Source organism: Camelus dromedarius, chromosome 2, assembly GCF_036321535.1.
Source record: "Camelus dromedarius isolate mCamDro1 chromosome 2, mCamDro1.pat, whole genome shotgun sequence".
Classification (NCBI taxonomy): Eukaryota; Metazoa; Chordata; class Mammalia; order Artiodactyla; family Camelidae; genus Camelus; species Camelus dromedarius.
This window is the reverse complement of record NC_087437.1, coordinates 77,636,860-77,652,251: the sequence shown is the minus strand read 5'-3', so window position 1 is coordinate 77,652,251 and position 15,392 is coordinate 77,636,860. Positions and strand designations below refer to the sequence as shown.

The following is a 15,392-nucleotide window of genomic DNA, read 5'->3' as shown; positions in this document are numbered from 1 at the left end:
TTTACCTATTTCGCACAGTCCTTTATCCGCATCCCATCTGGTGATTATCTGGATCTGTGAGTCTGTTTATGTTTTGTTATGTTTGTTTGTATATCAGATTCTACATATAAGTAAAATCATGTAGTATTTGTCTTTCTCTGTCTGACTTATTTCACTTTGCATTATTCCCTTTAGGTCCATCCATGTTGTTGAAAATAGCAAGCTTTCATTCCTGTTTATGACTGAGTAGTAGTCCACTGTATATATATAATATGTCTTCTTTATCCATTCATCTGTCAGTGAGCACTTAGGTTACTTGAATATCTTGGCTTTGTAGTATAGTTTGAAATCTGGAATGCGATACCTCCAGCTTTGTTCTTTATTCTTAAGATTGCTTTGGCTATTCAGGGTGTTTTGTGGTTCCATTAAAATTTTAGGATTCTTTGTTCTAGGTCTGTAAAATAAAAAAATGCCCTGGCCATTTTGATAAGGGATTTCATAGAATCTGTAGATTGCTTTGAGTTAGTAGTGTGGATATTTTAACAATATTAATTCGTCTGATCCATTAGCATGGTGTATATTTCTATTTATTTGTGTTGCCTTCAGTTTATTTCATCAGTATCTTATAGTTTTCACAGTATAGGTTTGTCACCTCCTTGGTTAAATTTATTCCTAGGTATTTTATTCTTTGTGATGCAATTGTAAATGGAATTTGTTTTCTTAATTTCTCTTCCTGATAGTTTATTAGTGTATAAAAATGCAACAGACATCGGTATATTAATTTTGTATCCTGCAGTGTTACTGAATTCATTATTTCTAATAGTTTTTTGGTGGAGTCTTTAGGGTTTTCTATATATAGTATCATGTCATCTGTCAATAGTGCCAGTTTTATTTCTTCTCTTCCAATTTGGATGCCTTTTATTTCTTTTTCTTGCTGTGGCTAGAACTGCCAGTACTATTTTGAATAAAAGTGGTAAGAATGGAAATCTTTGTCTTGTTCTTGATCATACACAAAAAACTTCCAGGTTTTCACTTGGAGTATGATGTTAGCTGTGAGTTTGTCATTTCTTTTTGTTAAAGTGGTGTATTACATTTACGATTTGTGAATATTGAATCGTCCTTGAATCCCTAGAATAAATACCACTTGATCATGCTATGATCCTTCTAACGTATTGTTGAATTTGGTTCGCTAACATTTTGTTGAGAATTTCTGCATCTGTATTCATCAGGGATATTGGGCTGTTATTTATTTATTTTTTTGATAGTGTCTTTGGTTTTGGTATCAGGGTAATGCTGACCTCATAAAATGAGTTTGGAAGTGTTCCCTCCTCTTCAATTTTTTGGAGTAGTTTGAGAAGGGTAGGTATTAATTCCTCTTTAAATGTTTGGTAGACTTCTCCTGTGAAGCCACTTGGTCCTGCCTGGACTTTTTTGGGCATTTTTTGATTACTGATTCAATTTCATTACTAGTACTCAGTCTGCTTAGATTTTCTATTTTTTCTTGATAGTCAGTCTTGGAAGATTGTATGTTTCTAGAAATTTATCCATGTCTTCTACTTTGTTCAGTTTCTTGGCATATCATTGTAGTAGTCTCTTATAATTGTTTGTAGAGTTGACTCCTGGAAAACCCTAGTTTGAACTGTATGAGTCCACTTACATGTGGAAGTTTTTCAGTAGTAAATACTACAGTATTACATGATCCATGGTTGGTTGAATTCCTAGATGAGGAACTATGTATAAGGAGGAACTGTGTATAAGGAGGGCTGACTAAGTTGTACACAGATTTTTGACTGTGTAGTGGGTCAGCACCCCTAACCCCTGCATTGTTCCAGGGTCATTTCTGTGATATCAGTTGTAACTCCTCTTTCATTTCTAATTTTAAAATTTCTGCTTGTTTTTGTAGTTCTTCTCTGTTCTTTTCATCTTGTTTTAGTCTCTTGCTTTGTGGTTTGATAATTTTCTTGAGTGTTACATTTAGGTTTCTTTCTATTTTTTGTGTATCTATGGTAGGTTTTTGGTTACCGTGAGGGTAATAAACATCAGCCTATAGCTAGCTAGCTATTTGTTTCAAGCTGATAGTCACTTAAGTTCAAACACATTCTAAAACTTTTTAAAGCCCTGTCACATTTTATGTTTTTGACATCACATATTACATCTTTTTTATTTTGTGTATGTCCCTTACTAATTGCACTGATTGCTGATTTTATGACTGTCTTTTAATCTTCATACTGTTTAAGTGGTTGATCTACTGCCTTTACTATATATTTGCCTAGACCAGTGAGGTTTTTTTTCTTTTATATATATTTTTTATTTCTAGTTATATCCTTTTCTTTTCCACTTAAAGAAGGCCTTTAGCATTTCTCGTGAGGCTAGTTTAATGGTGATGAACTTTTAATCTTTGGGAAATTCTATCTTTCCTTCAATTCTGAATGATAACCTTGCCAGGTAGAGAATTTTTTATTGTAATTATTTTCTTTTTAGCATTTGAAATATATCATGGCACTCCTGATGTGCAAAGTTTCTGTTGAAAAATCAGCCTTCTGGGGATTCCCTTGTAGTGACTCTTTGTTTTTCTCTTGCTGCCTTAAAATTTTTCTCTTTTCACTGGATTATTGTCTGACACAAAACTTATTCACCGGCAGGGCTTCTGCATGCCTGGTCTAGTGGCATACAACCCAAAGTCTTTGGCTGCTGGGTTATTGTGCCTGGTAGGCAGCCTTTTTGTGTCAAGATCGCGCAAGGTCAGCTGCCTTGACAGGGGTCTGCTTGTCTTGTAAGAGTGTGTATCCTTGCCTTTCCGGTGGTGGGGCTGCTTGTCAGATGATTCACTGCAGATCCTCCTTTTTTATTATTTAAATTTTTCCTTCCAGTTTTATTGAGATATGATTGACATGCAGTACTATATTTTTTTTTTGTAAGAGGGGAGGTTTTAAGGTCTTATTACTTTATTTTAATGGCAGTACAGGGGATTGAATGCAGGACCTCGTGCATGCTAGGTATGTGCACTCTATCACTGAGCTATACCCCCCTGCCACCGCAGATCCTTCTTGACTGTTTTGTTTTTACTCTGCTCAAATACTCACAGATGGCAGATCAGTAAGTCCACTGTGTAAGTAGACATTCAGTAGAATAAAATGACAGTTTATTAATCTCTGTAACTGACTCTTTTCTGGAAATAACATTACTTTGAGAGTGGTGGATTCTCCCACCCATTCCTCACTTCTTCCAGGTCAGCCCCTGAATCCATCATCTTCTGTTTATGCATTTTGGGGCTGTGGATGAGAGTTCTGCTACCAGCCTTTTCATGAGTCCTGCAGAGGTGTGCTAGGTAGGTTTTTAGAATATAGAAGCACTTAGTTAGATTCTGTTGTTTTCAGTTTGGGGGCTTTAGCCGCATCCTAGGGAAAGTCCTCTTCAACCTCTGGTTACATTTAGTGTGAAGAGACTAGAGGAACCCACTAGTTATGCTACTTTTCTCTGAATCACAAAGACAAAATTATTTGTTGTGCTTGAACTAGATTTTAAACTTTAAAGAAAAGAAAATGTTTTTCATCTACTTATAAAATAGAGAGCTTCTGAGTATTTAGTCTGTGTGGTAGTCAGTGTGGAGGGAAGCAGCTCTCGAGGAACCAGACCTCAGCCTTCGTGGTCCAGGCAGCTCACCATCTCTGTTCTCTCCCTTCACTGCACTGGACTTTGAGTAGCAAGTGCAGGAGGAGTGCATAATGATATATATGCTTTATGTTAAAAACTCAACTCTGGTATTTGTCAGCAAACTGTGTGTATGTAGCTCATTACCCTTCAGTTTTACATTTTCTCAGTTTAGCCAGGACAGTCTTGTTCCACTGTTGTCTACCTTTTGCTGTGTGAAGTAACAGGATTAATCAACATGCTTCTCTTTGCCATCTACTCTGGGGATCCTGGGAGATGAAATGTGGCTTAAGTTCCCTAAATAGGTCATGTGATAATGAGAGCCGCCATTTATTGAGCATTCAGTGGTACTAGGCATATTCTGAATTCTGTATCAGTGTTCACTCAGCAGGCCCTCTGTCCGTCCTTTACTGTAGGTTTGGTTGCTGCTTTCATTTCATAGATGCGGCAGCTGATGCACAGAGAGGTTAGGACACCTGCCTGAGGTCACATAACTTGGAAGTGGCAGAGGGAGGAATTGATCCTAGGCAGTCTGGCTCCAGAGCCTGCACTCTTAACTGTGGTTACAGTGCCATGGGAATATGTGAGTAGCCCTCTCTTGAACAGACATGCCCCTGTCATAACCTCTTTATGAAGAATTAAGTATTCTCTTTGCCTCTCAAGTTACTAAAAAAAATGAGAAAAATGAACTTTTTTACAAAACAGAAGCAGACTCACAGACATAGAAAACAAACGTATGGTTACCAGGGGGGAAAGGGGGTGGGGAGGGTTCAATTGGTAGTTTGGGATTTGTAGATATTAACTACTATGGATAATATGAACAACCAGGGCCTACTGTGTGGCACAGGGAACTATATTCAATACCTTGTAATGGCCTCTAATGAAAAAGAATATGACAAGGAATACGTACATATATATGTATGTATAACTGAATATGCTACACACCAGAAATTAACACACTATAAACCAACTATACTTAAGTGTAAGAAATTTTTAAAAATTTAAAAACCTCCTAAACAAATTTTAAAATCTTTTTACTTTGTGAATCTGATTTTTTTTTTACTAAAAAATATTTGCTCCCTATCCAACCAGTGAACAAAAACCAAGGCATCTACTCTAATCACATTAGTGAGTAGGCTTCTGTATCTTCTAGACCATGGGTGAAGAAGGCAAAATCAAAGAGATGCCATTCCATGTAGGTAGCTAGTGGCAGAGCTAAAGCCAGAAATTGGGACTGTTTCCATTACTGGCTACTTAATGGTACCTTTTTTTTTTTTTTAAACATTGTTTACTATGTGCTAGGCTCTGTATTTGGAGCTTGGGACACTGACATGTATCAGACATGCTTTTTGTACTCGAGATAAAGAAGTTCAGTCCAGTTGGGGCCATCTGTGGAATGAAGTAATTGCAAAAACCACATGGTAAGCATTAGAATAGTGGTGCCATGTGAGATGTGGAAGATGGCATGCTCAACTCGACGTGTGGGTAAGATAGGAACTGCTGCACAGGGGAAGACTGGAGCTGGATTTTGAAGAATGAGTTGGCCAGGCTGGAAAAAAGGAAGGAATGTTCGGAAGGACTAGCACGTACGTAGACACAGAGCATGCTCGGGCAGCTGCACGCTCAGCAGAAGTGAAGAGGGTCTGGGGTGGGAGGTGAGTACAGAGAGGAACGCAGACAAGGAGTCCCTACCATAGAAAGCCATCAAGGGTTTGGGCTTGAATTTCAGAAACTTCATTCTGTCTTGCACTTCGAGCCATGGAGATCAATTACAGGCTGTTTACAATTCTAGGGGAGTTATGATTTCCTAGACCCAAGAGAAAATGGTAGCAGCAGGAATGAAAAAGAAACAGAAAGAGGTAATTAAGAATACTGCCCAAGGCTCCCTTGAAAATCAAACAAAAGAGGGACATGAAGGAGAGGCATGAAAATTAAGTTTCCCTCAGCTCCTTACCTGATTGTTATTCGATGTGGCAGTTCCTGTTAAGACACACCCTAATTCCTCTGGGCATGTTCATGGTTATTGTCACCTCTGACCTCCAGCAAGTGAGCCCTAATCCTAAGGTTCCCAGGATCTGAGGGTTTGCATGGTCAGTCACCCTCAGGCATGGATACACCCTCCCTAGTCTCTTCTGTGTCCACAGGCCCCACTGCTTCTCGTCTTCACCTCAATAACAGTGTTTTATCCTAGTTGAAAAATGTTACCTCTGGAGTTGTTTCTCAACAAAAACCTTGCTCTTCTTTTACGCTGACAAAGTGCTACTCAGCCTTATCATTTGTCTAACTTTCTGGGAGAAAGATATCACACTCTACTCTACTTTCAGTCCTAGAAGAGGCAAGGTGGTTGTTGAAAGGATCAAATGCTTTAATGCTAAGTTCCTTGCATCTGGTAGGGGACCAATATAGTTCTTAAGCACTTACCATAAGCACATAATGCCAGCACAAGGTGATAAAACTCGTGTACAGCATTTATTGTATTGGATTACATGCTTTTGTGTATCTCCCACTTAACTGTATGTGCTTTGTAGGTGTAATTATTACTACTATGCATGGGATTTTGCATGTACTAATGACACAACATTCTGCTATGGTTCTTGATATAAAAGCAGTTATTAACATGGATTTATCTCCGCTCTCTCCCTACTATGTACTGACCAGTAACAAATGATTAGAAAAATCAAGAGTTTAGAAAACAGATGTTGGTGTTGATTAAGAATTATCAATTATATGGTGTGCTGTCAGAGGACCTTCAGCCTTTCCCAGATACAGAATTTCTCACTCAGAACCTCAATACAACTTTGACTTTCAGTTCTAAGACATGAGAGTAGCTTATCTATGTGAGTATCTTTAAATGATATGGTTTTGCTACTTAATAACTACATCATCTGGAGTGGGTATTTTGTACTGCTTTGGCCAGTTCTTTTTCTTAACACAAAAAAAATACAACATAGAGATGGTCTGAAAGAAATGTTTGCATTCATTTGAAAAATAAAATACCAACTCTGCTTTTGTTAACATTCATTTTATAAAATATCTTAAAAGAACAGATAAAGTACTTGAGTTTACATAATCAGAATTGAAAAAGGATGAATAAAATATAAATTAATTGAACACATAACTATTTTGCCACATTAGACAAGTTTAAAAAAGACATTAAAAAAATAAAATAGTAATTGGGAAGAAAACCCTTCAATCTATTGCTGTCATTTTCTGGAAACTTTTCCTATAAGCACTAAAATTCCAGGTCAACAGGCAGTACCTGTATTGTTGAAAACACTGTAATTTGCTTCCAAATCTGTCAGCTTAAGAGAAAAAAATTTAAATTTTAACCAGGTTAGATGACTCAGTGCAAATTAAAGCTTCAAGTTGAAGATCTGAGGGAGAAAAAAAAAATGTCAAGGAAATACTTCTGGAACTGAAAAAGAAAAAAATTCACATTATGAAGAAATCTTTGCAAGTGTTCTTGTGTGTGAAATATTGAGTTAACGAATCAGCCCTCTGAAGTTGCAATTAGGACTCTATTATTAAGACTATTTCCAATATGGGCAAGAGGACATGGACAGGGAAGGGCTAGGCTAAAGGTCATGTTTGTGAAAAGAAGTTCAAGTTGACCACAGCACTGCTGATTCAGTTCTAGAAAATTTGGCCAGGATATCACAGACACTGAGGGGAGAAAGAGATTATGGAGCCCAGTTTACTGGACTGTCACTGAAGATAAGTATTTCTGCCTTCTACCCCCTGGAATATGCTGGGGGACAGGGGAGAGCAGGTTAATGTTGGCCATGACCTGCTTTGATTAGGGATTATATGGCATACTGGCTTTAAAAATAATCATACCACCAAGTCTTGAAAAATGGGAGGAATGTCAAACTTTTTGGATTACAGTGAAACCAAGTCTGGATCATTTCCAACCATTAATGGCTAGTCACTTTTGTAACTAAAAGTGTATTTTGGTTTAATTATTTCCTCAAAAAAATTTTTTTTAAGTATGATAAGTCACAGGTAATAGGTAGCAATAGGTTTTTCATGACAGTGTTTGATAGAAAGTTTCCCTTTTTCATTCCATACAAGTTTTTGATTCTTTCTTTTTAACGACAAAACTCATGGTTACTATCAATAGATACAGAGAGATTTTGGTGGACGCTAGTAAGTTTTCTTTGCAAAACAGATTTTTTTCCTGTGTTGTCACCAGTCTTTTCTTCTAATTCTCACTGGAAATCTTGACACATTATTTGAAAATTCTTTGAGAACATACTATGTTTTCTAACATTTGCATTTTACATCATTCCCTAATCTATTAAGAATGTTGTAACAATGAAGTGGCAACTTTTGGCTTTTAGACTGTACCTAAGATAAGCAAGTCATAAAAAAGCCAAAAAATACAGTGCTATTCCAACGTGACACCAGAAACTTATAAAACAAGTGAAAAATCATGATGACATAACATGATGTTCATAAAGCAATGGAGAATTAGCCAATGCAGTTTTTTTTTAAATAACCTACTCACAGGGAGAAATCTAAGGCAAATTAAAAATTCTCTTCTAGGGACATTAACCAGCTCAGAATCACCTTAAGAAATGACAACATGAGCACAAACTTTCCAACACCTGTGACTCCGTAAGTACTCATGTCATGAGACCCAACTGTCAAGTAAGGGCATGTGTCAGCTCGCAAAGGAAAGCACTGGCTCCTTACCTGGGTCGACACTGTGACCACCCGAGTCTTGAACAACATTAATTTCCTTTGGATCTGCCACATGCTCGGTCACTTCCTTTCAGATCCGGAAGAGGGGCTCACCATCAGATGCATCTTTTTACACCACACTGTGTGATGTTAATGGAGTGGCAGAAACGTGCACAGACCCACAATTAGTCCACGTTTAGAAAATCTTCTGCGGGTTAAAGCATTTTACTCAGACCTGGTTTCGTCTCATTTCTTCACCAACTTACTAAGGGAGAAAATAAAAGCTAACTGCCTGAAAATTCTGAAGCTTTGGTGGAAACCTTCCAGGCTTTGTCCATCAGTGACTTTGACCACCAAAAGCGCAGATGAAGGATGACAGAATATGATAGCGGAATCAGCTTGTGATGGTTTGTGCTTTAAAAGCACAATGCCTGCAGCGTGGAGCACATCACAGATGCCCAATAAATATTTGTAGATTTATTAAAAGTAATAACAACACGGTTTCTGAAGAACCAACCTCCATTTTGCAAAAAAAGCAAAAAATGATATAAATTTCTTCACCTGACTGGATGGAACAATGTAGAGCAACGAATGAGAGAACCTAAAAATTAAATAGGACCTCTAATTTGATTGCAGAGAGAAAATTAAGAATTTTGCAAAAAAAAAAAAAAAAAAAGCCACAGTAGCATTAGCACTTCACAGCGCATCCAAGATTTGCTGTTTCCGCTGCACCGTGAGCTGGTTCCTAAACTTGCTAGGTGCCAGCTTGTAATCACTCAAACGGGAAATGAACTCTATTCTACTTTGGGAAAAGTATGACCATAGTTTTATCTGAAAATTATTAATGTATTCCTGGGAGATGGCCCTCTTATTTGGCACGCCTCGAAGTAACGCAGGCAGAAATATCAGGGGGCCTCGTTACGTAACGCCAGCACGGCACTGTTGTGTGCATGTGTTTCTCTCCCACCTCTGCAGTAGTTGCTTTCTCACACTGGGTTTTTACAGAGTTGTGACAAACCTGGAATAACAAAGATGAGAGTTTGAAGAGTAAAGGTCACAAAACTGACACTAAAAAGGGAAGCTCTTCTATATCGTATGAAAACCCCTTATAAAAGGCAGTTCATTGACAAAAAATGCTTTATACATTCAGATTTTCCCCATCTCTCAACAGTGATGGTTTCCAAAAAAAGACTCAGTAGTGAAGGCCACACACTTTTTTTTTTTTTGCATTAGTTTGATACATTGAAAATCAGAACCTTTAAAGCATCTTGTAAATGGGAGAAATGGAATTGGACCTGGGGGGTGGGATGGGAAAGATCATAATGAATATGTGACTGAGCTGTTGACGTGGACAGCAAGGGAGTTGGTGGGAAACGTTACAGCAGACCTGACCACTGTACAAAGGGTCCATCAAGAACACAGTACAGGTATCAAAAAAATCCCCAAACAAAACTAAAAAAACACTGCAAGTTTGCCAACTTGTAAACAAGGAAAAGCATTTCACAGATTCAAAGTTCAAGGGAAGTAAACGTCTTTAAATTATTTTTGTCAGTTCAACCCTGATTTAAAAGTATGGCTAGCAAAAATAAAGAAGCTGCAGCTCCTGGCATCCCGAGCAAGAAGCTGTCTTCTGAGAAGGGGCACTTCCGAGCCTCTCTCAAGATGCCACGTGAGGAGGAGACACCTTCACTCTTGGAATTCCACCTCACTTTTCCCCTTTCCTGTCTGGAATAGTCATCGATTGCTTTATGTTTCGTTGCTGACAGTCCTGGCTGCTATAGGTTTAGCCGTGGGGAGACTGGAGGGGGGAAGGCAAATTCTCGGAGGATGCTACGGGCCACTTCGACATTATTCTGGGCTATCTCTAAGGCTCTTTTGACTTCTTCAAAGGCATATCCCTCGCCCATGAGTTTTGCAATTTTTGCATCGACGTTTTCCAAGGCCGCCTCAGGCCCATGGGGTTTTCTGTGGTGAATTTCCGGTGCGGTCTTGCGGGGTCGTGGTTTAGGAGGTCTGGCTGGTGCTTGTGAACCATCTGCGTGGATTTTTAAAGTGAGATAGCATTGAAATAATGAGATAAAAATAGACATCGTAACATTAGTATAACCTCATTATTTTATATCACTATTTAATATGAAGACAGTGTTTTATTGTTTCTACAAATTTTTCCCCATTTTTATGTATTATCATTGGATAGGTTACAGTATCCATTGTGAATGTCAGAAAACTAAGGTAGAATGTGTTGGCAATTTGAGAAATTAACACAAATGTATCCCCAATTCCACATTATTCTTCAAGCTGTATGAGATAAGAGATACAGAAGGAAAAAAATAGAAACACCTGTCTGAAAAGGAAAAGCTTTCACCTTGGCAGTACAGCTGCAATACAGCTCATCCTCTACTGTGGTGGGGCACTTTCTTGAGAAGTTTCTACTAGAGAAACCGTTACAAGCTCGTGGAGAGGATTCCTGGCAGAACATCCTCACCAGGTCCTCCATCCCACCATGTCCAGCAGAACTTCTCTGAGAAACAGGCTCTACAGCATCACTGCCTGTCTGATTTTTCATGTTAGTAATGCTGTAAAGTGAAACCTTACTGATGCTAGGAGGGAAAAATAGAATAGTAGATGCTTCTGATGCTTTGAGTCTCCTGTTAGCCAGTAAGCTGAACAGAAGTAAACTCTGCTTTGCTGAAATGCTTCATCCAGATTCCAATGTAGGAAGCTTAGCTTGAGAAAAGCAAAGCCAGCAGCAACAGCAGTGGTGGAGAACTGGGGTCTGGATCAGTCCCCTGATAACGGCTTCACACAGTTAAACCAAACAACACTGGTGTCCGTGAATGGAGAGTAATTTTACTAGGAGAAAAGAAAATTAATTACAAGCCACCAGGGCATGGGCTAGTAATTTAGGGGCCACTTTTAACATGGATTTTCACCTATCTATATTTGGTACTTAATATCAAAAGCCTCTATTTAAAAAAAAAGTCAGATTTATGCCACAAAACATTTATGGACTTAAGACAAGGTAGACATCAACATTTATTTAATATCTTTCTTCTTAGACTGCTGACAAGTGCGAAATTCAAGGACACAGTTAAATGAGGAAGTGAGGCTAGAACCCAAACGCCTCATGACTCCTGTCCCTCCTGGTCTCTGCTGCCTTGCCAACTTCCCTGATGGCGTCAGGAAATACTGTAAGCTGATTATTTTCAAGTCTATATCATAATAATAACAGTAATTATAATAAATCTATATCATAATTATTTGATACATTATTTCATATTTTTATCATAAGTATGGTATTTTTCTCTGAGAGGGTAAGTGGTAAAAACCATCATTCTGTTTTCAAGTCTAGCAATAACAATGTAACATACACAAAATAAAAGCCTCCAGGATGAAAATATTTAGTTCCACACCAAATTGGATGATAGTCTTATTTTGAATTATTTCTTATTTTTAATTGTTCCTTTCTTACAGAATGATACCGTTTGAAAAAAATACAGCTATAGATAGCTTATTATGCTCATATATAAGAACACATATTAATTTCTGGTTCTTGCTAAAGTCTGTACTGCTTTGTGCATCTGTAACTAAACATCTCAAATTATTATGGTCTACTAAATTGTATTTCTTATTATGCTTTGAGGTTTCATTTATTTTTCTATTAAGTATTTCCATGATGTCATGCAGAGATGGACAATAAATTGTGCTTTGCTTCTAATCACTTCCAAAAAAACTATTAGAAATTCTAGCAAGCTTTCCTTTAATCCATTACCGCAAGATTTATACATTGAAATCTTGGCTGTTCTGGTTTACTCTTAGGTGAGAAAAGTACCTAGAATTAAATACAAGTTTAAATTCCTTGTATCCTAATGGTAATTTTCGAAGAGGTCTTCTTTTTCTTTTTTATTGAAGTACTGTCAATTACAATGTGTCAATTTCTGGTGTACAGCACAATGTCCCCGTCATGAATATACATACATATATTTGTTTTCATATTTTTTTCATTAAAGGTTTTTTTTTTTTACAAGATACTGAACACAGTTCCCTGTGCTATACAGCAGAAACTTTTAAAAATCTATTTTTACATATAGTAGCTAACATTTGTAAATCTCAAACTCCCAAATTTATCCCTTCCCACCCCTTTTCCTTGGTAACCGTAAGATTGTTTACTATGTCTGCAAGTCTGTTTCTGTCCTGTAGATGAGTTCATAGTGCCCTTTCTTCTTTTTTTTTTTTTAGATTCTACTTATGAGTCATATGGCATTTTTCTTTCTCTTTCTGGCTTACTTCATTTAGAATGACGATTTCTGGGTCCATCCATGTTGCTGCAAATGCATTGTTTTATTCTTTTTTAATGACTGAGTAGTATTCCATTGTATAAATATACCACAACTTCTATATCCTGTCATTTGTCAATGAACACTTAGGTGCTTCCATGTCTTGGCTATTGTAAATACTGCTGCTGTGAACACTGGGGTACATGTGTCTTTTTGAGTTAGAGTTCCCTAGGATATATGCCCAGAAGTGGGATTGCTGGATCATATGGTAAGTCTATTTTTAGTCTTTTGAGGAATCTCCATGCTGTTTTCCAATAATGGCTGCACCAAACTACATTCCCACCAGCAGTGTAGGAGGGTTCCCTTTTCTCCAGCATTTATCATTTGAAGTTTTTCTAATACAGCTGTTTTCTTCCTGTCCAAAATACTGAGAAGGGCACGTGATTGTCAAGCGTCTGAAAAGCACAGCTGTGTATACTCCTGAAGTGGGAGGGACAGGGCAGTGGCCAGAGACACAGCTAAGAGTGCAATGGAGTCTATAGATTTAGAACTTTTAAATTTAATGACCATGTATCTTTGATCTTGGTAGATGACACTAAATGATGGCACCTATCATCAGGAAAAAAGAAAACAACCCAAGAAGCCTATCCACTACATGAGGCTGCTAAAATTAATGCTGCTCTAATTAATAGTCAAATGCAATGGAAGTTGCAGATGCTAAATTTTATTTAAGAAAGCTCTTCTTTGCGTGGAAACAAGTAAGTACTAAACATAATTCAGAAAACCTAAGTTAGTAGGGAAAAACAATATACACACACACAACAATTAAATCAAAACTAGCTAGAGTAGTGAAGGTATCTCTGATCCTGGACCTGGCTTTTTTTTTTTTTTTTTTGCACAAAAAATCTATTTGAAATATCAACTGGAGAAAAGGGTTCAAACCACCTCTGGGAGGAATCATGACAGATTTTGAGAACAGTTTCATTAAAAAAGAAAAAAAGCTTATGTATAAAATTAACTTTTCAAAAAGGTAGATTTTTTTTGCTTTAAATACAAAACTCATATATCCCAACTCATTAGTCCTAGACCTCATTGCCCCAACTCAAAATCTTATGGTAAGATTCTGTTCACAACCCTACATCTGTTCAGAATCCTACAAATGCTCAGAGTTGAACTGTCTCACGCATTAAAGCCTACAAATGCAAGTAACTTGGAAGCAATGTTGCAACTTTTGGCAACCTGTTATGTAAATATATTTCTGTTTACTGCTGAAGATTTATTCAATGTGGAATATTTTACTGTTTTGTTTGACTGTTTTAATTGGATAGTTAGGTCTGCATCAGGTAACTGACCAGCCACAACTTTTCTAGATGAGGATGCAAATGAGGAACGTCACGCGGAGACTTGAGGTTGGTCAGCTGCATCTCAGTTTGGCCATAAGATTTTGAGTGCCTTTGAGCTAAGCAGTTTACTTTTATAATTCTCACTCTCCAAATCTACCTTTATATCTCCATCTTTAGAGGTATTACTCATCCCTTCTTGGCCAGGTAGTATGCGAATTAACATAATACTTGGTATATGGGCTAAGGAGACTTTTACAAAGAAAGGACAATGGATTCACAATAGATGTGGATAGATGCTAGAGAACAGCAATTACTATAAATTTACAGGAATGTCAAGTGTGGAAGAGGGAAAAAACCTGGAATTTGCAGTGAGTGCAGTGAGTGCCTAGTACTATATAAAGCTGTTAAGCAAGGTATTAACAAGCAAGATTTGTTACTACGTTGAACTAACAGTAAAAGCTGTTAAAAAAAAAAAAAGACAACTTTCTTAATGATCATTAAAACAAATCTCTTAAAACTCACGGACAGTCTTCACTGTCCCCACTTGCTCTTTTTTACAAAGTCTACAAGCAGGAGACACCAGGTCCGTATTCGCTTTAGACTGTGTAGGTGACAGAAAGGAGCAGTGAAAGAGAAGAGGAACTGATCTCACAGCCCCCCAGAGCTGTCGGGCTGCAGTTTGGAGTGCACCGCAGTGGCTGTGCATTTGCCAACTCGGGGGGGATTTCTGTACCTGAATCCATGTCCTTAAAAACGTTGACTGGAAGGACATGTGCTTATTCTGTCCATGCTCATGGTATTTCTGAATTCCCATGAGCAAGGGCAACAACACCTAAATAAGTACCTCTTCCTAGAGCACTAAGGATATGAGAGTTAATGTTGTAAAATATGGAAATAAATACAATATACAGAGTAAAATGCAAAATTTATATAAATTTTTGAGTTGAAACAGACTTTGAAGCAATTTCCTGCATGTGATCATCCACTTTTAGTTAAAGCCCTAGTCTCTGTGGTGTTGAGAGTTAGCTCTCTGGTGGGGAGAAAGATTTGAGAAGCACTGATTGAGAGTAAATCTTGATTCAATTTTCTGAGTGGAGAAAAGTCCTGGATGGCGTGGGTTTAGCCTGTGAAAACAGAACAGTGCCCTGAGTGATTACTCTAGGTCATGCTTCTAAATGAGGGCAGTCTCATCCCCCACAGAGCAAAAACTTGCCACTGAGGGATGAAAAAAGATCTTAGATGCTGAAAGGGTTTGTGGCCCTCCAAAGAGTACATAAAGTATATCTGTGTATTAAATTTTCTTTGTTGCAGTGGGGCAGGAGTGATTAAGGAAGAAAAAAATCTGAACATACACCTGGGCAAACTATGATTAAAACAAAACAAAACGAGACACACACTGCTGTATGTCCACACCTACAGGAGCTGATGGGAGTCACTGAAGTGTAAGTACCAGCTGGTT

The 15,392-nt window shown here is 37.7% G+C and overlaps 1 protein-coding gene across 7 annotated transcripts in view; it reads right to left on the bottom strand.

The window, feature by feature from the left end:
- Positions 1–6,584: 6,584 nt before the first annotated feature.
- Positions 6,585–15,392, bottom strand: part of CBLB (Cbl proto-oncogene B) — a 259,798-nt gene continuing 250,990 nt past the window's right edge. For 6 of the 7 annotated variants that reach the window (XM_064495746.1, XM_064495759.1, XM_064495753.1 and 3 more), the window contains one exon: positions 6,585–10,348. In XM_064495746.1, the coding sequence (XP_064351816.1) occupies positions 10,089–10,348 (260 nt within the window). In that variant the 3' untranslated portion in view covers positions 6,585–10,088. The remainder of the gene's footprint in view (positions 10,349–15,392) is intronic. The other variant, XR_010384605.1, reaches the window with a different exon arrangement.